Here is a 24,783-nt window from a genome sequence, read left to right on the forward strand (position 1 = left end):
CAAAGCACTTTACAGGCTTTCCAAGTACAAGCATGAAATGGCCGAAAACTTTGTTAAATCGAAACATCATGAAATTACCTTGTCAAATGACAAAAAAGCAAACATGGCTTACCATGGAACTAAGATCGAGAAATTAAAATAGTTTGTTATGTTGTGAATTTTGTTAATAAATTGAGGTTCAGTATATTGAAGTTTGACTGTATTTGTTTTTATCTTTCAAACTTTTGCCTAGTGCATAAGACAGATTGCAAACAGCAAGAACAGAATTACTGCTACAGATAGTGTGACAACTCCAGTGATTAAGAAGACAGGCATGCCCGACTGCAATACTTCTAATTTTCAATCTCTGTATCACATTATTATTAAGGGGACCTTCAATTCCCTTACTACCAACATGAAAGACTGTGACAACCAGCAATGACAACACTAACATCCAGGTCTCTTAGAATGGTAATAAAAGAAACAGAAGACAAAGGAAAGGGAATACATACTACAGTTGGCCTCATCACTGCGATCCTCACAGTTGAACTCTCCATTGCAGTGCATGGAAGCCTTGATGCACCTCCCATTTGCGCACTGAAACTCGTTGTTCAGGCAACTTCGGCGTTCTGTCATTCAAGAAGAAAGAAAGCAGCAATAATTTTTGTAAAACTCTTTACGAGATGGTACAAACACAACTACTGTTAAACACTGATATAACGAGGTAGGTAAAATCAGCAATTTGCTTCGTTATATCGAAATTTCGTTGTTTTGAAATTCAACCGTTTATGGAAATAAGTGCAGTTGTCAATCAGTTTTTCTTACGTAAAGGGGCCACAGAATTTTCTGAAATATTGGGCAATCAAAGAAAGCAAATGTGAATGAGAAAACAATTCATTTTGATGAATTTGGGAGTCGGCGACGAATGATACGGTTTCATGCCACGTCGACGATATCTTCACGTCGCCGGTACGAATTAAGCGAATTAAGCGAAGCTTTCGCGTGCGCTCCACCCCCGCAGCTGATAGCGTCACCCACACTGGGTTGACGCTATCATGAAAAGCGCTGGCAGCGAGGAGCAAATGCTTTATCTGTCTCTCGCTTCAATGCGTCACCGAAACTTGAGATTACGCAACTTAGAATACTAACCATGCGAGAAAACAGCTTACACGACGCCACATCGTCTCGGTATGCTCGCTCTTTGCACACGCAGCAGATTACCTCTAAAGTAGGGTGCGCGGCTGTGTATGCGCTCAGCTCCGCTTACACGCACAGCCACGGCCAAGGCGCACACCAACTACACCTTCCGCCCCCCCCGGCCCTCACACGGACTTGATTGCGTTACCGCAAGCTCGCTCCTCTTTCCCTTTGCACACGCGGGAAAGTGCCACTCGTGGAGCCACCATCTTGATTCAGCTTCGCCCACTTTCACTTGCACCTAAAGCACACAGTGCATGGGGAGCAATAGGACCTTATCGCACTTGGACTGTATACGGATGATGCGGCTCCACTTTGGCGGTCACTTTTATCGTGCCCCGTGCGACTTGAGAGGTGCATTTGCAAGCAGCAGCTTGTAATTGAATCATTTGATCATTTGCGTCCGCGGAAGTTTCCATTTATCGTCTGGGCATTCCTTTGCGATGGAAGTGAAATTTTGTTATATTGAAATCATATACAAACATGCTTCGTTATATCGAGGTTCTAAATACATAAAATACATTGTGTTCTATAGACAAGAGGTTATGAAAAGTTAAATACTTCAGATATCGAGAATTTTGTTATATTGAAGTTTGTTATATCGAGGTTTAACTGTACTTGTAATCCCGGTGAATGCCACTGTTCTTGAAACTCTGTGAGACCAATGATTTAGCACAAAAGCTGCATACCAAGTATAAATTGTCTTACTAACTCCAGCTGCATTTTAATTATAGAAAGAAGTCTCAGAGCATCAGAATGATGCTCAAGCAAGAACAGTGCCTGCAGTTCAGGGTTGAAAGTGATAATTAACATTTTCCCTGCAGTGCACAATGAGCACTTGTATGGCCGCTGCTAAGATTTTCCTCTCGTGTATCTCAGAAAAATACACAACAGTCAATCTGTGAGCCGAAGTAACCCGTGTGCACTCACGGCAGTCCTTCTCGTCCGAACCATCCCCGCAGTCATCATCAAAGTCACACTGCCAGTGGCCAGGCAGGCATCGGCCATTGTTGCAACGGAAGTAAGATGGGTGGCAGCTCATGGCTTCTTCATCGCATGAAGGGCCTTCGTCTTCTCGACCTGAGCAGTCATAGTCACCATCACAGCGCCAAGCCAAGGGTATGCAGCGGCCAGATGAGCATCGGAATGAATTTGGAGGGCATTCTCTGTCAGCTGAAAGAAAAGGGAATGGCAGAAATTACCAAATATTGCCTCTATGGCTGACATGGAGAGTTGATCTGCGCAAATGCACACCCAGTCCGCAGAGACCGGAATAGTGGTCATTTTGCTGTACCCATTATGGTCACGATGATGCCGTGTGACACGGTGTCTACCAAGTTGACATTTTCAAATTCCTTGAGTTTTCCAGGTTTTCCCTGAGTGCCTTTGAAAAATTCCTCGAGTGACCCAAAAATTTGTTTTATGTCAAGACAGGCTGACACCATGTTGGCCGATGCGGTTACTCTCTAGCAAGCATGTTAAAAAAATTAAAAGAAGAAACACTTAATCAAGTTTGAATAGTAAGAAGTAGCGTTTATTTTATTCCAAGAGAAAATGGAAGGGAGGGGCTAGTAAAATAACAGCAAATAAAATATCTTCGAAAAGAAATGGTAAAACCTATTGCAAATTGAGTTGAACATTCTCAAGTGCGAATAAAAAGGAGATGCATACAGAAGCAAATATTTTCAAGTATGAGCTATTTCTATCAACTGATAGCAAACTCATTGGTATGAGGCCTAAACTTTGTCACAAGTGAGATTCTCTCTCAATAGCTGGCGTGTCAATATCAACTGCCCAGACATAGTCTCAGCCTTCGCACAATGCCTCAGTGTTGTGTTTCACTGCTTTAAAGAGTTTACTTTGGTTTGGATGTGGGATACCTGCATCTCGGCATCAGCCTGCTCAAGCTCAAGCTCCTTCAAAAAAGTGGCGGCATGCTTCCTTTTTGAATTAGTAAAGGTAAGGCGCAGAAGACCAGGACCCAAGGAGGACACCCACGATAGGACCGGCGCCACTCACAACTAAGTTTATTTCCGCAACAAGCCTGCCTTATGTAGGTTAATCAAGCCGAATCACACACGAAGCTTTAGAAGTAAAATACAGCAATCTGTCGACCACTCAGGAATCATATCTGGCCCAAAATATCAAATGAGCGAACAAGAGCCACCCGTGGAGCAGCAAGGGAAGCAATTCGTCGAGCATAGTCTTTTCCAAGCCAACGGGGAGAAAAAACGAGACATAAAAAATATCGTTTACACTTCACTATCAAACTATCCACAACATAACACACTTCAAATGCCTAAGGCCCAGTCAGTGATAAAACCCGCATGACTACGGGAATAATGACCAACGAATAACACGGAAAAAACATGAATAAAGGCGTCTAAGTACATGTCTGCGTCAAAACTAAAATCTCTAATAGTCACTCCCCTAAAAAATTGATAAAACGTGTGACCGCGCGAAAAATGAACCATGTGACAAACAATGAAATCGACATAACAGTTGAGATAAAGGGTCTAAAGAACAATGTCTGCGTTAAAAAAAAAGAAAAAGCTTAAGAGCCACTAGAAAACCGTCAACAAAATAAAAACTAGATAAATAAAAGGAAGACAGATGGAAAAACCTAAATGAAATCACTCTAACATGAGGCCTAAATTAGACCTAAAAAAGTAGTCTCCTTGTCACTAAGCACAATGGACGGCCTGCTGACGCATTTGTTTCCCTCTTTCTTGATGAAATAGGCTTCCACAATCTCCCGCTCGAACCTGTCTTTTCCAAACTTCAAAAATTTAGTTTTCTCGAACTGAGGGCGGCAATTAGTGCAGTCTCTGCAATGCTCTGCAAGAAAGTTCCCTTCACTGTTGCGCAGATTACGACAATGTTCCATTGCACGGTCATTGAAACATCGACCTGTGTGTCCGATATAGCTGTGACCACAGCTTAGAGGGATTTGGTAGACGACACTTGTCCTGCATTCAGTGAACTTTTTCTGATGCTGAATTGAACAAGCCGGGCGTTTCTCTCGGTTCATGGCACAAAGCTTAGACAACTTGCAAGGCGCCAAAAAGGCAACCTGAACGTTATGCCTGCTCGCCACTTTCTTAATGTTGTGCGATACCTTATGAAGGTACGGAATTACCGCAACAGAACTGCGTGAAACTGGCTCCCTGATAAGAGGCTCCCTTGTTTATTTATTTATTTATTTTTTGCCTACTCAGAATCCCCAAAAGGCTTTATGGTAACTGCTAATCAGTCCTAAATTTTAGACAGGTCCAGCTAGATCAGGATAAGCTATGCTAAGCTAGGGCAAGTAAAGCAATGCAAAGTAACATCACAGGCAAGGCGAGATAATGTTGGGTCAGGCTAAGATTGTGTACAAATGGGAGGGAAAATGTAAAGGTGCTTACCGCAGTTAGGTGGTTCATCTGATCCATCAAAGCAGTCATTGTCTCCATCACAAGTCCACACATCAGGGATGCAACGGCTGTTGTTGCATTTAAATTGATTAGCTGGACAAGTTTTTGGTGCTGCAAGAAATGTTTCAAACGAGAAGAAAGGAGGTTAACCGAGGGGCCTGATTTTTATTAGTCATATCATAAGAAGCCAACAAACGAAAGAAATGTTTCAGTCACACAACAGCTTGCCTGTACTTCTTTTTCAATGCTAATTGAAAGAGAATGACAACAGGTCTTGATTATCACATATTTAACAGAGGGATAAAATTTCCCTTAATGGCCTAATGCTATGGTTTTCAACTATTAAGCACAATGTTGCCAGTTCTATTCCCTTAGATGGTGGATGTATTCCAAAGGGGTCAACAAAATGCAAGAATGATTTAGATGCTGAATAACTTCAGATCAACAAAATTAATCTGGTGCAATCGACTATGAAGTCACTTGTAGCCACTGCAATGCTTTGGCATATAAAACCTGGCTGATTATCAGTTAAACATAAAAGTAAAGCTTCCTTAACATAAACACAGTGCAACACATAACATGTGCAGAAGTTTAATGTGAATATGAAAAACAACTAGAAAACGCTTATATTATAGGGACAGGAAAAAACTGGACAAGTGTTGCTCTTTAAAAATTCTAGGTATGTCTTGAGGAAAAACTGCCTAATAGCAGAAAAAATTATGGGTAGTAAACTTCTGTTTCACACACAAATCAATGCACAGGCAACATTATTGCGTGATGACATGGATTCTGCAGTTGTTCTGCTTATTTGGGTCCTGGTCCTTTTAGTGCTGGAAAAGTGCAGGAAAAGACACTGCCAAGTTAAGGTAACTGGTTTAGGTGAGTTGGTAGCATTCCACAACGTTAGGATTTTACCCCAAACTAGTATGTGCTTGTGCTGTCAAGTTTACTAGGCTGGGCGCCACCTACTTTCACCAACATGGGTGGATGTCCTCACAGTGTTTATCTACTCTCCTGCCTTCGTCTTTTAGTTGGTGCACAAAACTCCACCACAGGGCCGGGCAGTATCGAAGATACATGTATCTCAGATAATGTATCTCAGATAACGTATCTTAGACAGTATGTTAAGATACTCTTTGGGTATCTTGTATCCGTATCATGACACATTCAGCAAGACAAGTATCAGTATCTGCATTTTTGATTGATCATAAGAAGTATCGTGTATCTTAAGGTGCAGAATACACTTATAGCAATCCACGAAGACATTCAGAAACACCAAGGAAAGTGATTCATGGTAGTTCAAGTTTATTCTAAGAGATGACACAGTGATGCTAGCTCACTTTTAAATAACTGAACATTATTGAGAAAATAGGATGCTGTATCGCACTAGTATCAATAATTAATACAATTTTGCTATAGAACTTCCGAAATATTGCCACTAGGTGAAATGTTGCAAATGCACAATGGAAGCCAGTGCTCATACACACTTTTGCTAGAAATGTGCTTACAACCATTTTCGAGCAATACATTTTGAACACATGTCGTGGAATGTATTCCAGTTCCATCTCATCGTTTGGTAAATATTTTGCAAAGTGCAGAAACATATAATCTATAATACTTATTTATATCACTTCAGGTCTTGAGTATACTTTGATTCCACTTTACAAACACCTTGACAGAGCTACTACTAAATGCCAACATATATGTTCTGTAATGGAATAACATGCGTTGGTGAGCTAGTTACATTGTACGTGATTTCGAAAGCAAACAGCACTAAGAACAGAAGTAAACAAGAAGACACAAGATGGAGTGACGACCACTAACTGAAGGTTTATTTTGCGCAAAGCAGCTTTTAAACCTTAGAAAAGGAGGAAAAGAGAGACAAGAAACAACATATAATCAAGAAACAAAACTAAATATCATAAAATCAAATTAGAAATAGCTGGTGAAGTTCAACATACGATGCATGCCTTAATCGCACAGGTAAGCGATTTCTCTATTGCGTAACCTAACAGATGGGACTCTGAAACAAGTCTCTGAGCTATGATGAATAGCAAAGGCTTCAAAGATTTCCCTTGGTTGTTCCTCATGGCTCAAAATTCGAAGCTGTAAAAGCGGGCCCTAAACAAGGGAGCAACGCTTTATAGTATTTATTTTGCTAGTCGCAGTCACACATCTGCCTTCGAATCGGCATGTTGTTTGAGGTCAGTTGACTTGCAAGACACTATTTGCCAGATTATTCTAGGCAGCTGCACAAAATTTGATCAGAAGTTGACCATTAGTGATAATTTAGATAACAGGAGAAGAAACAACATGGCTGTTATAACAATTAACGAGCACCATCGTCATCATCTGCCTATTTACGTCCACTGCAGGATGAAGGCCTCTCCAAGCGATCCCCAATCATTCCAGTCTTGTGCCAGCTGACCCTATCTTATGCCTGCAAATTTCCTAATTTCATCACTCTACCTAGTTCGCTGCCATCCTCAAATGCGCTTCCCGTCCCTTGGCACCCATTCTGTAACTCTAATAGATCACTGGTTATCTGTCCCACGCATCATATGCCCTGTCCAGGTCTTTTCCTCCTAATCTCAACTAGACTATCAGCTGCCCTTGTTTGCTCTCTAATCCACACCGCTGTCTTCCCATCTCTTATTGTTATGCCTAACATTTTTCTCTCCATTGCTCTTACATGGTCCTTAACTTCTTGTCAAGCTTCTTTGTTAATTACAAGCTTCTGCCCCTTATGTTAGTACAGGTAGAATGCAATGATTGTACAACTTTTCTTTTCAAGGATAGCAGTAAGTCACCGGTCATGATTTGGTAATGCCTTCGTGTGCCCTTTAACCCATTTTTGTCCTGTGTAATTTTTCTTCTCATGATCTATCAGCAAAAAGGTGCAACACTGAGATAGTTGGTATCGCATATTGTAGAGAAAACTGTGTGAGAAATGAGGACTACACAGCGCTCATGTTATATGTGTCTTGGTCCCCATTTCTCATGCAGTTTCCACACGATTCCTTCTCACAATCAGTCAAAGTAGATTCCTTACGATTCCTCTTTGTTAGTCGAGCCAGCATTACTGCGACTATCGTACCCTTTCAATAAAATTACACCTGATTTTCCCTGATAGAAGCACACATTCCCCGAGTTTTCCTTGAGCATTTCCGCACACATTCCCCGAGTTTTCCTTGAGCATTTCCAGACTATTCAAAATCCCTGAGATTTCCCGATTTTCCCATTTGGTAGACACCCTGCTACATTCCCTCTACTCAGCACTCCAGCCATGTTTTGCTATTTCAAAAGCAGGTTCATTTACGTTTATCCTAACATCTTTAAAACTTACTGCCTTAAACAGACAACTACCTCATTATATAAATAAATACGGATACCTTGACATGATAATGAAATGTGCTGAATACAGTAGAACCTCGTTCGTATGATATGGGGAAAAAAATGCACGAAAAACGTAGTAACGTGAAATGAGGGATCACATGGACACAGCGGCCGCATCGGCTGCTTCAGAAATGCCAAGGCAAGCTGAAACTGAAAGTTTTGAAGTCCCACCTGTGCTGTGGTTCTGATTAAGTGGGTAGGTTTTCCCGCTTCGGGTATACACTTGACAACACTTGAAAGCACTTTAATAGGTATTGGCTACCTTTTAAGGCATGCAATATCAGCCTCTAGAGTCGGTGAAGGAGTACGTTTACCTAGGTCAATTAATCACAGGAAACCCTGATCATGAGAAGGAAATTTGTAGAAGAATAAAAATGGGTTGGATTGCATATGGCAGACATTGTCAGCTCCTGACTGGAAGCTTGCCATTTTCATTGACAAGGAAGGTTTAATATCAGTGCATTTTACCAGTGCTGACATATGGGGCAGAGACTTGGAGACTGACAAAGAAGCTTGAGGACAAGCTAGGGACCGTGCAAACAGTGATGGAACGAAGATTGCTGGGCAAGACGTTAAGAGACAGAAAGAGAGCGATTTGGATCAGAGAGCAGACTGGCATAGACAATATTCTAATTGACATCAAGAGAAAAAAAATGGAGCTGGGCAGGTCATGTAATGCATTGGTTAGACAACTGTTGCACCATTAGGGTTACAGAATGGGTACAGAGAAGCGAAACGCAGTCGAGGACGGCTAGGTGGAGAAGACTAGGTGGAGCGATGAAATTAGGAAATTGAAGAAGTTGGAATCAGTTGGTGCAAGACAGGGCTAATTGGAGATCGCAGGAAGAGGCCTTCGTCCTGCAGTGGACATAAAATAGGCTGCTGATGAGGATCCTGTTGATGATGATGGTGATGAAAGATCACGGCACGGTGTGTGTGAAAACGCGCTCGCAGCGAAAGCGAGACATTGTACGCAGACGTGCATGCAGAGGCGCCGTTGGTCGCTGCGAACGCATGCGATCGCTGCATTCGGGCTTCATTCTGTTATGCTCTATTTATTTATACAGACAGCCCGCTATAAGAGCATATTTCACATAATTTGCACTCAGTGATTGCCTACTTTTCACGCAAGGGTTCGGGGGACTCCATCGCGGCAACTGCGCGCAGTGGGCATTCACTGTATGTATTTCGTAAAGATAGCGTCTGTAAACCATTATGTGGTTTCTGTTTGCCCAAGAATATTATTTTGACAGTAAAGCACTTCTGTCGTTTCGAGAGTACTTACAGAAATGTCCAGGAGGGCTCCTGCATGGTGTTTTTATTGAGCGCCGACAGCCAAACCTTATCTCTCATACTACGCAAGCGAGCTGCTTCCGAGAGATGGTGACTCCGTAAGGCCTCGCTGCCAATAGTTCCATTGCTGGTTTTTTCTTCATCACCTCTACACAATAGGTTGTTGCTCTACCTTGACTTAACACCCTTTCCTCTGATGCTGTCCACACATCCATGAACTTAATATTTAATAGTTGATTTCGTGACACATTTGGACATTTTTTATCACTGTGAGCTAGCGTTTGTTGAAAGATGCCAACATTTTTTCATGTTTTTCAACGCTCTCTCCTGAGAATGCAAAAGACGAGTTGTCAAAAGTGGGCATTCACCGATACCTCCTACACAGTTTGCGAGCATATTTTCACAAAGTTTCTACCAAAGAGGTGAGCGCAGCTATAGACAGTTGGCATGCTCTCTTAGGTGGAACATTATCTGGTTAATAAAGGGAAAAATGGGACATCCACCCAATCGTACCAATTGCTACGATTGGGTGGATGTCTGATTTTTCCCTTTATTTCAAACATTATCTGGTGTTATACGATCTACTGTTTCTTCATCTGACTGGTAAAACGTCAAATCAAGATGAGTGCTTTGCAAGACCACCATCAGCAATGCATACTGCTTCACCTCAAACTTTAACATTCGCTTAAAATTACTTGCATGCACTTTGAACATTAGTACAATCGCACAATATTGTAGTCATGATGATAATAATGAAGATATGAGCATATCATTTGAAATGGGGCAGTGGCATATGTCACCAAGTTCATTCTTTCAACTTTATGGTGTGTTGTGGGGGTCATATTTAAATACCCTGATAGTCCGGGCTATGTTTACTGTCATTTATGATGTATAAAATTAAAAGTACAAGGCACGACATATTGTTTATAACCGCTGTTGTGTACATAGAACTTGTGCAAGCTATTCAGTGCGTAATACACAGATTATGCACTAAGGCTTAGTGTGAAACATTTGCAAATATGTACAAATGAAAACATAGCAAAATAGGATGCTGACATACTTTGGGATGGGATAAAAGCAGTGCACCGTACTGAGTGCAGAGGTGGCACGGGAAAATCACTGATTGTGCAGCAGCATACCTGTGTTGACCTGATGTAAAGCCAGCAGGCCCCCAAAACTGTTTTAGAATGGCGTTATAATGATTGGTTACAATGTTAATTAAAAAAAAAAGAAAAAGGAAACTAAACGAAATTTGAAAGGAACACGGTCTGCTTGCAGGAGATGTGAAATTTGCAAGTAAACACCTGTAATATCACAGAGGCCCCTGTAGTGGAGCTACATTAAGGAAGTAACTAATGTATCAAAGTATCTTAAGACATCAATGGCGAGTATCGTTATCAGATACAATTGATTTGCTAGTATCTTGTATCTGTATCTCAATACTTATTTGCTCAGGATCTCGTAAATGTCATGACACATCTGCAAAGTATCGTTGCTTAGCCTTGGCCTAACGTCATGAAATACCTGGTAAAGTTATTGTTTGCTTTTTAATGCCAATCTTAATTCTAATTTTTATGAATAACCAATTAACTAGCTAGCTTCAGTAAGACGGCACAAGGAGCCAGTATGAGAAACTAGAGAAGCTGTAATGATAGCTTCAGTGCACAGGATTATGCTAAAGCACACACAGTATTAACAAAAGAGTAGACAACAAATTCTTACGGCAGTTGAGTTCATCCTCGCCTCCCATTGCGCAGTCAATGTGGCCATCACAACGCGATGCCACTGATATGCAGTATGCCTGTGATGTCCCGTTACCAGGGCATTTAAATTGGCTTGGCAAACAGGTATATTTGTCTGCAAGAGAATGTACATAAATTAATTTTTCCTTTAAAATAGTACGACTTCGGTACATTTTGATGAACTGCAGGGAAAAAGAAAGAAAAATTTGCCTCCATTCCACCTGGTGAAAGTGGATGTACAGCAAACCTGTTGGTGACGTTAGACAGGCACAACCGACGTCAGACAATGTTAGACCAGCACCACCACAGCAAGCGACAAACATCATGCACATGCATGTGTGCAGAAGTGCAGCATACGTGCTCATTCCTCTACAACCTCCGGCAAGTGCAATTTCCTTACTGAAATAATTAAATTTTTCAAAGTAAACTGCGTTAGAAAATTTGTAAGGTATGACTTACACACAAGCTGCAGACATGATAGCTTTGGATTGTAATTCGAATATACAAGAAAACATATTGTAAGCATTTAGGCGGACTTCATCTTCATCTGTACAAAGTCATCATCAATCATCGGCTTGTGTTCGTTTTTGCATCGGCACCATTTTTCCTTCTTGGAATAAAGCGTCGTCTCGACCGTGGTATTTCAAGTGGTGGAGGCACTTTAAGATCCCTTCGACCTCAATCCACTTCAAGATCTCTCCTGGAGCTACGTTCGGGATGCCGCTTACGCCAAGAGGCCGCCATGACACAAGACCAGACCGCAGCGTCCACCATCTCGGTTCAAGTGCCTGCCATCCCCACTCCCAGCCTTGCCATCAACCGGTATCGCGATCCTGAAATCTTCTCTGGCTTGCCTGGTGAGGACATTGAAGACTGGCTCGACAACTACAATCGTGTCAGCGAATACAACAACTGGAACGAAACATCGAGGTTAAACAACGTATCAGTTTATGTCTCTCAGGTAGCCAAGACATGGTTCCTGAATCATGAGAGAGATTTCCGTGATCGGTCGTCTTTCAGGGAGCAGCTATGGTGGATTTTTGGCACACCCACGGTTCGTTCGGAAGTTGCGAAAAAGTTACGCAGACAAAGCCCTTTTCTGGCTGTTAGTAGAGGCCTGTCTGAGCGGCCATGGTTGCTAGGTGGAGGTACGGTTTTTGGACAGCGGTTGCCATAATGTTGATTATGGTTGCAGCACACACTGTGCAATAGATGCAATGGGCAGAGCGGCCACACATCAAGGACTGATACATTGTGTGCATACATATGTGTGCGGAAGTGCAGCATATATCCTCATTCTTCTAGGCCCTCCACCAAGGACAAGTGCGTCATTGAACGAACTGAATTTCTCAAAGTAAGTTGCGTCAGAAAATTCGGAGAGTACAACTTACACACAAGCTACAGACATGATAGTTTCAGATTGTAATTCGAATGTATGAGAGTAACAGCATCGTTACGTGACAATATCGCCTGATGACGTAATCACATCAAACATGACATCATGCGATGACGTCTTCGTAGATGATGTCCCTTCATGATGATGTCCCTTCATGATGTCTGATGCCTCTTGGAGAAGCAGCACACAGTGTGCTGCTCCTAACGGCGGGATTACGCAGCTGTGACAGGGAGTAGGCTCTTCCTCTTTGGCACGGGGTCGGCAAGCGGCACGGATGTTTCGCATGGGCGCTGATCCATGCATTTGCAAGACCGTCTCGCGAGGCATGATCGTTTGCAGCATGGCATTGGTGACCAGCATGGGGCGAACATATCTGCTCGATATTCAGTCGCGGTGAGTTGGACTTCCTAGATTTGTCGCGTGCCCATTGGCATATCCTATGGATAGCAATTCGGCTAGCAGGCATTAGTGCATGAAAGGTGGAATAAATGCATTTGTGATTTTATGCACTACTGTACCGTCATTCCTTTGTCCCAAGAGCACGGGTGAGACTCCCACACACTATGGTGGGAAAAAATACATATTCCATATGTGGAAGTGAAATTATGTACAGAGCGGGCTTTTCTGTTGAGTTGCAGTCATGTTCAAAGCTGCCGCATTTGCTGCATGTACTATTATGCTTACTGATTGTAAGATGTAGTTCTGTTTTGAGCACTGTTTTGAGCTGTAGCCAGCTACGGAACATTCTGTAGCTGCTAAACTCAATGTCTGAAAATAAATGATGCTAATGTCACCTGTACTGGCGAGTGTAGGAATACATACGACATTTTGCTTTTGCCCATTCGTGATTGTGTTCTAGGGAATTAGTGCATGGCAAACCTAGACTAAGAAGAGAAAGACACAACACTTCACTGGCCTGTGTTGTCTATGTGCTGGTTCCCTGCAATGCAACAATACCAACTTGCCCAGCTTGCCATTTCTCTGCCATTTGTAGTTAATTCTGGCCTGCTAAGTGCATCTAAATTTTTTCTTGAGCTTGAGGAGGTGTGGTCAGCAAAAAAACATGCTGTGGCTACATGGTTGGAGCTCTTACTTTTTACAGAAATTCCAAACTTCTTTTCATGCTGAAGCTAAGGATTCTGGCCTTACATTAGAATAAATACAGTATTGCCAGTGTATTTTCGTCGTGGTGGTACATGGTGCCAACATGTCCATGTTATGCTGTGCAATGACCATGCCGTAATTCCAGCAGAAATGAGTCTCACATGATTATGAATGCAAACCTCATGACACATGTTTCTGCCATGATAACACTGCAGCTATCGCATGGAACCATGCCTTGCTATACAGTGACAAAAGTACATCAACAATACATCCCGTCTAGTTACTGCCTAGATGTCAACAACAAACCAATTTTGAACACTGGCTCTTGGAGGTTGGTCCTTAGTGAGCTTAACTTATGATTTGCCCTGCCCACTACGCATGCAAGTCCCGGCATTGTTCTCACTGATGATAAACCTTTCCAACATTTATTTACGATGCCTTGTAATGGTTCAAATAATTTCCTTACCGTAATGCCCAGATAATTAACACAGATAAAAGGCATGCTCTTTGCTGCTATTGTTTAGTCTTTCATGTGACAGCTACCTAAGAGTTTACAATGATCACGCTCTGAAGTGGCAAGAGATGCAAGATCAATACAATTCTACACAGCAACGCTGTGAAATAAAAAAGTCGCAGTTATGCCCAAAAGGCGAAGCACCGATTGCAATAGCAAATTAGTAGACAGTGCCATATGAAGTAAGGATATTAGTTTCATTGTCCATATAAACCTGCAAGCATTCGCTTCATAACTAAATTAACAAGCATGGTGTCATGCATGCACAGCGTAAACATGAACACATCTCGCTCAACGACTGCAGAAGTTCACTGTCAAACGCTAGTGCGAAGAAGCGCGGTAGCAGCAGCGAGCGAATTGACCTTCGTGCTGTTTCTTGCTGCAATGCAAGCTAAACGTCGAAAGCACAGAGCATACGAAGCTACCGTACTTATGGTGTACTTATGGTGCACTCCACGTACTTATGGTGTACAAGCTTCCGCCCCCCTTCCCATCTCTCGTGCGCGAGATTGAGCCGTGATCACCGGCTGAGCCTTGGGGGCTTTCACTCACACATACAGCGTACAGTGCGTGATGACAATGCTATCGTATTTGGACTTTATACGGAACATCACGGTGACAGCAATGGCAGAAATGCGCTTGGACTGTCCATATATTGCTATTGCAATAAACCTATATGCAGTTGCTTTAAATGCAACAAAACTGCTTCACTGAATATTTTTGCAGGAGCACAACACCTTACAAGTGAGACAGAGGTAAACCTACCACAGTCGTGTTCGTCGTCGCCCCCTGTGCACTGTGGCTTGCCATCACACAACTGGCTAGGCTGGATGCACTGTTCATCAGCGCACTGAAACTGGCCAGGGCTGCACAGGAATGGTGGACAACTGGCTGGCTCATCAGACCCATCACCACAATCATCCTGGGTGTCGCAGCGCCAGAGCGAGGGGATGCACTTGTATGTCTTCTCACATACAAACTGAGAACTGTAGAGAGAAGAAAAATAGAGATCACATTTGACACCAAGTCACATCTGGTAGGTGAACAAGTAAAAACAAACAAGAGATTTTATTCTTTCTTCTGGATACCAGTTTGTGTGACACTGCTGGCATTCCTTCACGAATGCATGATTTTGAGGCTAGAGTGTATTTAGTACCCTGCTAGGCTACAATTACACAACAAAACTTTCAGTAACTGGATACAAGAAGTTATCTACTCAGTTCCTTTCTGCAACTTGTGGGAATCAGAGTGTACCCCAGCACCTTGGCGCGGGCGTTTGCCTATTCTGTCATGCCTACGCCTCTCCCTTTCCGCTCCCAACGATTATCTAGGGTGGCTTTTTCCATGAACAGGTTTGAAGTGGTGGCGCTTGCACTGCTGGCTATGGCACCATGACAGGCAGAGCAGCGCGAGACCTCTCCAGGACAGCACAGGGTATGTACATGTTTTTGCTCTAGCGCCTTTGCTTGGGCCTCACTTGGACTTGAACTCACCTGCAATGCCTTGCACCTACGGTGAGCACCTAACACATATTGCCCCTTTTCCAAACTCTAAGCTGAAAAGCGGGGCCTAGGCCACCGATAAGTGCAACTCGGCCATACTATGCCAACTCACACGGTGGGCTGCCACAGCCCAGCCGAGCCTCAAACCACCACTCGCGCTCACGAGTCACTTTGTCCTCCACTTCTTCGACTGCTGGCTTCGATGCAGGAGTTCGATGATGCCAGTGGCTCCGATGATAATGGCGGAGTTTCCATACTGCCCCTCGCTCTGCGTAGGCAATGAAAGGCACTGGCCCACAGCTGCTAGCAGTGACGGTACCGCATTCCCGGCGGTGGGCAAACATTGCAAACTGCTGCACAGAACGAGGATCAGCGGAGCAGGCAACGTCCAAGTTACCAAAGTCTTCCAGGAACCCGAAGACCCTAAACCTGGCTGGCTTCCTAGAGGTACACTTCGCGAAGATGTGGCAGACCAGGTGGTGGAGCCTCCAAGTTGTCGAGGTCTTGCAGGAACCAGAAGGCCCTAAACCATTCCCGGAGGCACACCGAGTCTGATCTTCCTCCTCAACCTCGTTATTATGAGTGCACGCAGCAGGTCACCGGAAGTAGCAGCCGCCCACTCGCTGCCATCCCACCGTACAGAGACCACATGGCACCGCATCACGCAGTTAACAGGAGCGCAAGATCGCAGATGATGATGATCGTCGCTCGAATGGTGCTGCTTCCACTACAGCTGGCAACTGACCTCAAGCACCCCTAAGGTTCTCGTAGCCGTTGTTGAACTCCTCTTCTCCGGAATCATCGTCATCCTTGTCTTTGCTGCTGCTGCCGCCGCTGCTGGCCGGCACTGAGAAACCACAGCCAGAGTCTGAGACTTCGCCTCCTCGGGCTCGAACGAGGACAATGTGCCATTCTTGTTCTCGGCATCGCTACCCGACGAGAGGTTCTTCCGAGACCTCCTTTTCTTATACAGCTTGCCTTTGCGTGCCTTGGCGGCTCCCTTACCATCAACGGTACAGTCGTTGCTCTCTGACGTCTCCAAGTCGCAGGATGCGGCCACGCCGCCAGGTTTGGAGCCACGCGTGGTCTCCGTGCTTCAACTTGTTGCATTGATGCAGTACTGCATTACGTTGATGCAGTAACCGCGCTGGCAGGTCCCTGCTCTAACGGTGGCGCCGGGAGCTTCAGTAGTGCGTAGGAGACAGCTCCGGCCCCGTGTCCCATGCCAGACCTGATGACGGTGACAGAGGAGGAGCCAGTGGAAACGCGCCTGAGCGAACGCCAGAGCTGCAGCTTGCACCACGAAGATGGTCATATACCAGGCCAGGCAGGTGCCGCTACTGGCCGTGGAAAGGAGGCCACCTGCCTTCCCCTTGATCACGAATGGTCCCTGGACGAAGCCGGGGCCCCACGTTATGGGCGCCAATGTGGGAACGGCGTGGTCCCTCAGTCCACACAAGCAAGCCCCAGTCCTGGCCGGCCGTGCCTCAAGAGCACCCAGCCAAGCCTCGAACCATCGTTTGCGCTCACGAGTCACTTCGTCCTCCACTTCTTCGACTGCTGGCTCCGATGCAGGAGTTCCGATGATGCCAGTGGCTCCGATGATGATGACGGCGGAGTTCCCATAACATTTATTGGAGGCCCAAGCAGACAGATATTGCCCTAGCTCTCGTGAGTGGGTCCACTGGTTATTGCGAGAGCACACAGAATAGCTGCGGGGATGCTTTTCCCTAGAGGTGTGTTGCGGGGAGCCATCCTCCTAAAGCAACATGCTAGCAATACCCTTTTCTGTATTTTTCGCCCTTTGTGTGGGAGCCCTTTTCATTCTTGCGCCTGGAACCGGATGTTTTTGCATGGCTGGGTGCCACTGGAAGCAAATAAACTGTTTTCGTTAACTTAGGGCAATACCGTGTTTTCTTACAAGCGCAGCTCTCAGAGCGCCCCCTTTAGCGGCCGAAGCGTACACACATCCATGCACTAGATTACGTGAGGAGATGGATGACGCGGCGCCGTGGCTAACTAAGCCCAAAACCACAGCGGTTGGTACTCCTGCGAAATACCAGACTGCCACAAATTCTGGTGCAAAGGTACACACAACATTAACCGCACTACGTAGTTAGCTCTCCTTGTTACCAACATGCCACAATGCATTGCCAGATCAAAATTTTCTCTCCAGACACTAACAATCCTGTGAGGAACAAGCTGTTTGATAACATTGTAAGAAGTTGTGCTTGAACTGACCTTTTGTTATACAGACATAAAGATTTGACAGTACCATTGACCAGAACTAACGTTAACTCTTACTCATTGCAGCAATATGCGTGACATGCTTTGTCTCATTACAATGCTTACAATAAGCAACTTCAGTAGTTCCTGCAGAAATAATTTCTTTAAGTAGACAATACAGCATACATACCACAAACAATATGACTAAAAATATAAATGTTTGCGAAACCAGAACCTTAGTGCTATTATTAACACCAGTTGCTGCTTCATACAACACTTTTGCAACAACTTGTCTTGATGGTTTGTTGCTATGAGCTGCTGCTATGATTATTTTGTTGCTATGCTAACCATGTGCAAAATTCTTCAACTGCTAACAGGAGCAGCAAAGTTCTGCTTAATGGCCTGTTATAATTTTTCTTTCAAGGTGACTCAAGCAAAGTATGTACATGGTACAATTACTGTGCCCTTCTGGTTCACCGTAGCATAGTCACATTATTCACAGTATGGATGTGTATGTTCACTTCCACTAAATTTGCTTTTGCACTTAATCAGGCTTTACTTTAATAGAAAGGCCCTAAATATCTCCTCTACTTATATGTATGTGAGGATACAGCACATTGCACAGGTGTCTCACCTGGTGCAGTTGTTCTCACAAGACACAGAGTCCCCTTGCAAGACATAATTTTCAGGACACGCACAAGTGGACTTTCCACCAGCTTTGAGCAGGCACAATGTTGCACAGCCGCCATTATCCTGGCAGGGGTTGTCAGGCACTGCAGGTACAGAAAGGAAAGTGTTCACGAAAAGCACAACATTTTTGAAGCCATGAACACAACTGTTACACAGTGACAGTAGAAAGATACGAACTGGCTGGCACACTTACCATACACAATAGGGAAAGGAAAGTCAAGGTCAAAGTAACACACTTTACACTTATTACCTACCCCTTTAGGGAAGCACACACAAAACTATGTGAGGCGACGGCCAATGTAGCCCTCTACCTAGCTACACCTGGTCAGTAATCTTGCAAGTACTCAAGATCACCACATCCTGTATCACTACTATCCGCCATAAAAACCATTGAAGAAGGGAAAAATAATTGTGCTCATATAACCTGAACATTGCTATAAGTTTAAATTATTGCATACAGCAATGCATAAATCCTTATAAAATCAACCTGACAGAACCGTCGGCACAAAACAAAGTTACAGAAGCATTCAAGTCCAATCACCGCTGCTTTCCCCAGTGTTCTCTGCTGAAGTGCAGTGTAGCTTCATGGTACAGTGAATCAGCACTGCCTGGAAGCCATCTTCGAAAGTTCATATAAAACATGCACTCACTATATGCTTTCTTAAAATTTATAATGGCAGTAGTAATAAGCACTAAAATACGCTACACAACACTTATTGAATTGCTTGCATAACAAAATGATCGTGGTGTGACCAAAAACACTGTGCAGTCAATGACCAATCTTTGCGATGCCTGATTTTTTGGACATGGCCAATAAATCGAATGCCTTCACTGCACTGCCATGCACCCCATAGGATAAGGACGTCTGAAATTTCGGATGCTGAAACCCTTTGCCGTCCGATCTTCTGAGGTCCATAACAGCATTAATCAAAGCTACCACCACTGCCATTTTGATTATCTGGCGGCCTCGAACCTGCGCTCACACACACCGATTCCCTGGCAGCTGTAGCCACCACCAAGGCCACACTAGACCTAGCTGATATGGGCCACGCTAGGCCTGGCTGATTCAATGTTTGCTACAAGCTTCCAGCTGTTCGGTGCAGCGTTCTTCATTGCAAGAATTTGCAGATTCCAGCAATGGTACTGACTCCGCCTTTCCAGTACTCGTCAATGGCTTCAAGGCACAGAAAGCAGTACATATTACATAATGCCAGTTACCAAAAGCCAGCTTCAATGCAATACAGTGCTGTTACGCGGTGAAGCATACCAAGAGTAGAAGGGCGCAACTGCTATGGGACACAGTATGTATTAATTATAAGTGTTCTCCCACTGTCTCCTGTCACAGTACGAGCACCGACACACCTAAGAAGTGTACTGGCAAGCCTTCAGAGCTATTTTGGATGCGCCTGTGGCGGTTCGAGCCCTTAAAAGGCATGCATTTATGTTTTCGGGTGCTTTTGCGGCCCCTAGGGAGTTTGAAAAATTGGTTGTGACTGCATAGAATAAAACACAGTATATGAAGTAGTGTAACAAAAAAATTCCTATCAGTAAATGTAGCATTACAAAAAAGGTTCCCACTTGTTCAAATGACGATGTCGAACTTTAGTTGTTATCAAATCAGTGAAATCAGTCAATGATATCTGAGAATGATTAAGATGTTTATTGCAACTAAGGTTGATGAGGAGAATGGCATAGCCTGGGCACATAATAAAGAAACATGTGAACTATGCCAGCATAAAGGCAGCAATAATATATTTACAAAGCTACTGTCCTCTCCATGACAATCATGCACAAGTGGGATGCTAACAGAATAAATTCAAACACAGAAAGCTGCAATTTCTTTAATTACATGGAATAAATAAAAAGGTACAGTTCAGTTCTCTATATAGAGAAAGCTGTGCGAAGCTTCACAGCTCCAGTCAATTACACCAGTATTATTCTCCTGCGAGCACAACCTACTGCTTTGGCTTATATGTTTTGAGCTTTTCTGCTCAAGTTTGATAGGGTAATGACACCTGCCTTAAGAAACATGGCAAGATGCCATTGAGAATGATCTTGAAATCAAGAAGCTCAGGAAGGAGTGGCAAAAGATGGGACAAATTGATGTAAAAAAAAAACAAACATCAGAAGCAATGACCTCATGCAGGAACAGAAAAGACTTGTTAGAACAAGACTGAGTCACAGAATGTTGGTGAACTCACTTGGTCTCTGCCTCAGAGGGTGCTGCACCTGGATGTCCATAGGTCGAATGGCAGTGCGAACTAGTGTGGTGATGTTAGAGCAGTTGTTTTTGTTGCAGTACAGCACCGCCTTGCTTTCCCAGTCAGTCCAGTACAGTTTGTCTTCAAACAGTGTCATAGCAAATACATGGTGTAACGGAGATGAGGGCCCTAAAAAGCAGGAGTGCAGTAACAGTCAGCATGAGAGCTGCAAAGGCGATGGAATTCACTGAAGCGTTCAGAATGTGCTGTTATGGAGTACACTTAAGTGCACTATGCAGTTGTCACAAGATCTACCATTAGCTGCTTCCAGCAAATGCAGTGCAGGCTCCTACTTTGTAGAAATGACTCTTGGCCCCAGTAATATATTAATCAGTTCACAGCAGTAATCTAACAGTCTATTACATCATGTTCCCCTGCATTCATTAGACAGTTTTAACTCCATATACGAGGGTGTTTTGTGTGCAAATATAAACAATTTCGAATGAGAATCAGATACACATACTGAACAGGGAATAGCAAATTTAATATAAGATAATCATATAGACACGGATTTATTAACAAGTTTGGTTATTTTAATGGGTTGGAACATCGCCATCGCATTGTCAAAGATAAAAAATTAAAAAAATTAGGCTAGTAAGCCATTACACTAAATGATTGTTTTTCTGACTTATGTTAACTTGGAAAATTGAGTAATTCCCACTAACCTGCCAACCTATGCATTATTATAAAGCATAAAATGCCCATAGACACAGAGGCATTAGACCCTGTGCCAGCTGTCACTCATTGCATTTGCTGTCAAATAATAAGCTCAGTTTTGGAACTGGGGATGTAAAAGTAACAAATGAGCAAGGCAATAGCTGCGCTCAAATCCAACCAAAACGAAGTAGTTTTGTATTGTTTGCAGTGACTTTTGCTTTGAAAAAAAACTGCAAGAACATCGTCTTTTCTTTTTCCTGTTTTGTGCCAAATGCAAGCAAGACTTCAGGCATCACAGCTTGTGCAGCAAGCCCCTTCTGTTGTTTTCCTTCAGAGTGAGACACATGGCTGACTCAAGGTTGCCAAGGTACTGCATTTGCAAAAATATAGTGCAACCACTAATGCAAGGGGAGATATGCTACCTTGTACTATGTGAAGCAGGGAGAGAGCACCTTCGATTGCGTGAAAAAAATGTTTTGATTGTAAGTACAAGTAACTGTGTGTAATGCACCCATACTCATTTAGAATAGCGCCTTTTGGCAAGCATCGCGGTATGCTAAAATGCCCATCGTGGAACACCCATCGCCGGCGAGGTCTGTACTACAAATCCCGGGTTTTACTCGAGCATGTATCATTGTAGCAGATTGGCCTTCGCTCTATTGCTCATGGAGGCGCGACATAGGCATGCTGCAGGGAGCTGCAGGCTGCATAGTGAGGGCCGTGTGTACGGGCATCGCTACGGAGTATCATTCCATTGGACCTATACACCTGGAAAGGGCATTCTTATTGCAGCTGGATTGTCCTGTGCAGCTGCCCCCATCCCCTTTTGTGCTCATGCCTCTTGCTACAGAAAGGCTAGCTTACCCCAAAGCTTAGACTTTCAGTGGCTGAACTCACTCTACAGGTGAAGTTTCCGCAGCAGCACAATATCATCACTAAATTCAGCACTAGATCAGGCACATATTGTTACATTAGACGAAAAAATATGCTAAGAGCCAAGTTTGCTTCCGTACAGCCACCAAAATAATTGTTTCAAATATTCGTATACAACCACATATTCGAAAACTTTCAAATACCTACTGGTCAAGACATATTTTTGGGCTAGTTGGTTCATATCCATAGTAAAACAGTGCCAGCAAACACAAGAGACCAGATGAAGAAGAATGAGAAGTACTTAGTTATTGAATCCAATATAGATATTAAAGATATTGTGAGCATGTTTAGAGCACCTCATCGTTTTCATCTGTAATTAATTGTCATCATGCCAGATGTTCTTGGCGGGTGCTATCTGCAGCCTCGCCTGATAAGAGCGTTCGGTCTAGTTCCATCCTTTTAAGTTTGATGGCATTTGACGGTATCTGAAATTTGTTAATATTTGCACACCCCTAGTGTTTTGCGATTGCAACCTTGAGAATGCTATGTGAGCATACTGGACATTTCTCTGAATATTGTGTGGAGTCAGCATGCATGTATATAGAGCAGGCAATGCAAGTGCCAGGCTATCATGCTGTAATGTGAGCAGAAAGGCAAAAAGAAATTTCATATCATTCATAGTTCAAAACGAAACTAATAAGTTGTGAAAACTATTATAGTCGAAATAAGTTGAGACAAGTAGGGGCCAGAGCCAAGCATGGAGCCCACAACATATGCTGTGCCTTCAATATAAATGCGGAAAGCTCCTGTACATCGGGAAGGTGTGCGGCAGATCTATGAGTTTTAAGAATGCACACTGCCCACTTGCCAAAGCTCTATGTACAAAAAGCCAATATGTACGAGAAACAGTAGTGTACAAACCATTTCGAGCGAGAATGCGGATGTTGCCTCCATCCAAATTGGCCGTTGCAATGTAGTCATGCTTGGCATCAGCCCAAAACAACTGACGAGTGATCAAATCCAAAGTGAGAGCATTGGGCCAGCCCATTGACTCTGAAGACTCGTTCACCAGGACGTGCACATTTGTGCCATCCATTTCTGCTTTTCCAATGTAGGGGTGCTCGCCCCAATCTGTCCAGTACATATAGCTGAATATGAAAAAAAGAAAGCCCATTTATCAGAGAGTGACAGCCAAGACATGACCAACTAGGTAATACTGTAACAGCTTCCTTGCTATTCATGATCTGTTCTCTGAGCACTTTGCATGAAAAAAAAAGCATATTTAAGCAACAGCTCTCTGCGCATATGTCACCACATTATAAGTAAGTGCACCTGCTCCCCTGTCATTCTTTTAGTCATGAACCAGCTAGGGTTTGTATAGGAAGAACTTGCAAAGACTTTGATGACGACCAAATTAAGCGAATAGAGCTCTGCAGAACAGCAGATGCTGCCATGTCCTGTGCCATAAAAAAGAGAGAGAGGGAGGAAAAAGAAAAGCACAGTGAAAAGGAAGCTATTTCTTCAAGAACAATCTCTAGCCTTTGTGACATTTCTTGTTGCTTCAGAGAGAGAGAAGAGGGAGGGAGGGAGGGAGGGAGGGGGGAGGGAGGGAGGGAAGAAATACAGGAGCACTGCATTTTGGCAAATGTGGATGTATTGTGGTTCCTTGCCTTAATGCAAGGAGAATGATCACATAATGATGCATTTCAGCCACAGTTTCCTGCCAAAGGGATAGGTTGAAGGTAAAAACAACCTGCACACATTGGGTTTGGCTATAGTATACTCATTATGTTAACAGGGCTACAAAGAACAGCTAGATTTTACAACAAACAGAACACGAACTGAGATCTTCCACCAACATTCTCAAACACTATCATGAAAAAGAAATGAGAACTTAAGTGCTCAAGTAAAACCAAACGTGATATGATAGATGTGCAACTGTTCAACAATGGCTACACACTGCAACTAGTAGTACTGCAAAAGGAAGTGTTTTTTCCACTGAGAACATAAAAAGTGGATGGGCTTACCCATCAGAAGGATCCACAACTATGGCACGAGGTTCTTCAAGACCAGTTCTGATAAGGACTTTACGAAACTTTCCATCCAAGTGAGACACTTCAATTGTGTCTTTGCCCTTGTCACACCAATAGAGGTTCCTGCCAATCCAATCCACAGCCAGGCCATCTGGATTCTGCACTGTTGTGGAGTGCAATACCTAAAGGCACAAAGAGTAACCACAGTGAAGGAAGGTGCAACCAGCAACATTTGTTAAAGACTCTTTAAAGTGGGTCAAGACAAAGCCCATCAGCATATGGTAAACAATAGGAGGTGTAACTAAAGGGCATGACAGTTAACTTCCTCAATGTCTGTTGATTTATTAGCTTTTACTTTAAACGAACTATCTTGTAAAGTCCTGCAAACTGTGCGTCCAGGAGGAAAAGATTGTAGCTGGCCACTAAAATGACTCACCCAAAACAATGACAGGTAGCCTGACCACAAGCCTATAACGGTACATCGACAACTATGACAATGATGAC

General features: G+C 43.5%; 1 protein-coding gene across 2 annotated transcripts in view; it reads right to left on the reverse strand.

Annotated features, from left to right (window-relative positions):
- LRP1 (LDL receptor protein 1) overlaps positions 1-24,783 on the reverse strand; it is a 223,339-nt gene that overhangs the window by 35,257 nt on the left and 163,299 nt on the right. For both annotated transcript variants that reach the window (XM_075681667.1, XM_075681666.1), the window contains 9 exons: positions 24,274-24,461; positions 23,168-23,394; positions 20,657-20,845; positions 18,400-18,538; positions 14,803-15,023; positions 11,004-11,138; positions 4,584-4,703; positions 2,107-2,349; positions 492-608 (listed from right to left, as the gene is read on the reverse strand). In XM_075681667.1, coding sequence (XP_075537782.1) covers positions 492-608; positions 2,107-2,349; positions 4,584-4,703; positions 11,004-11,138; positions 14,803-15,023; positions 18,400-18,538; positions 20,657-20,845; positions 23,168-23,394; positions 24,274-24,461 — 1,579 coding nt within the window. The remainder of the gene's footprint in view (positions 1-491; positions 609-2,106; positions 2,350-4,583; positions 4,704-11,003; positions 11,139-14,802; positions 15,024-18,399; positions 18,539-20,656; positions 20,846-23,167; positions 23,395-24,273; positions 24,462-24,783) is intronic.

This window comes from Dermacentor variabilis, chromosome 2 (genome assembly GCF_050947875.1).
Source record: "Dermacentor variabilis isolate Ectoservices chromosome 2, ASM5094787v1, whole genome shotgun sequence".
In the NCBI taxonomy this organism is placed as follows: Eukaryota; Metazoa; Arthropoda; class Arachnida; order Ixodida; family Ixodidae; genus Dermacentor; species Dermacentor variabilis.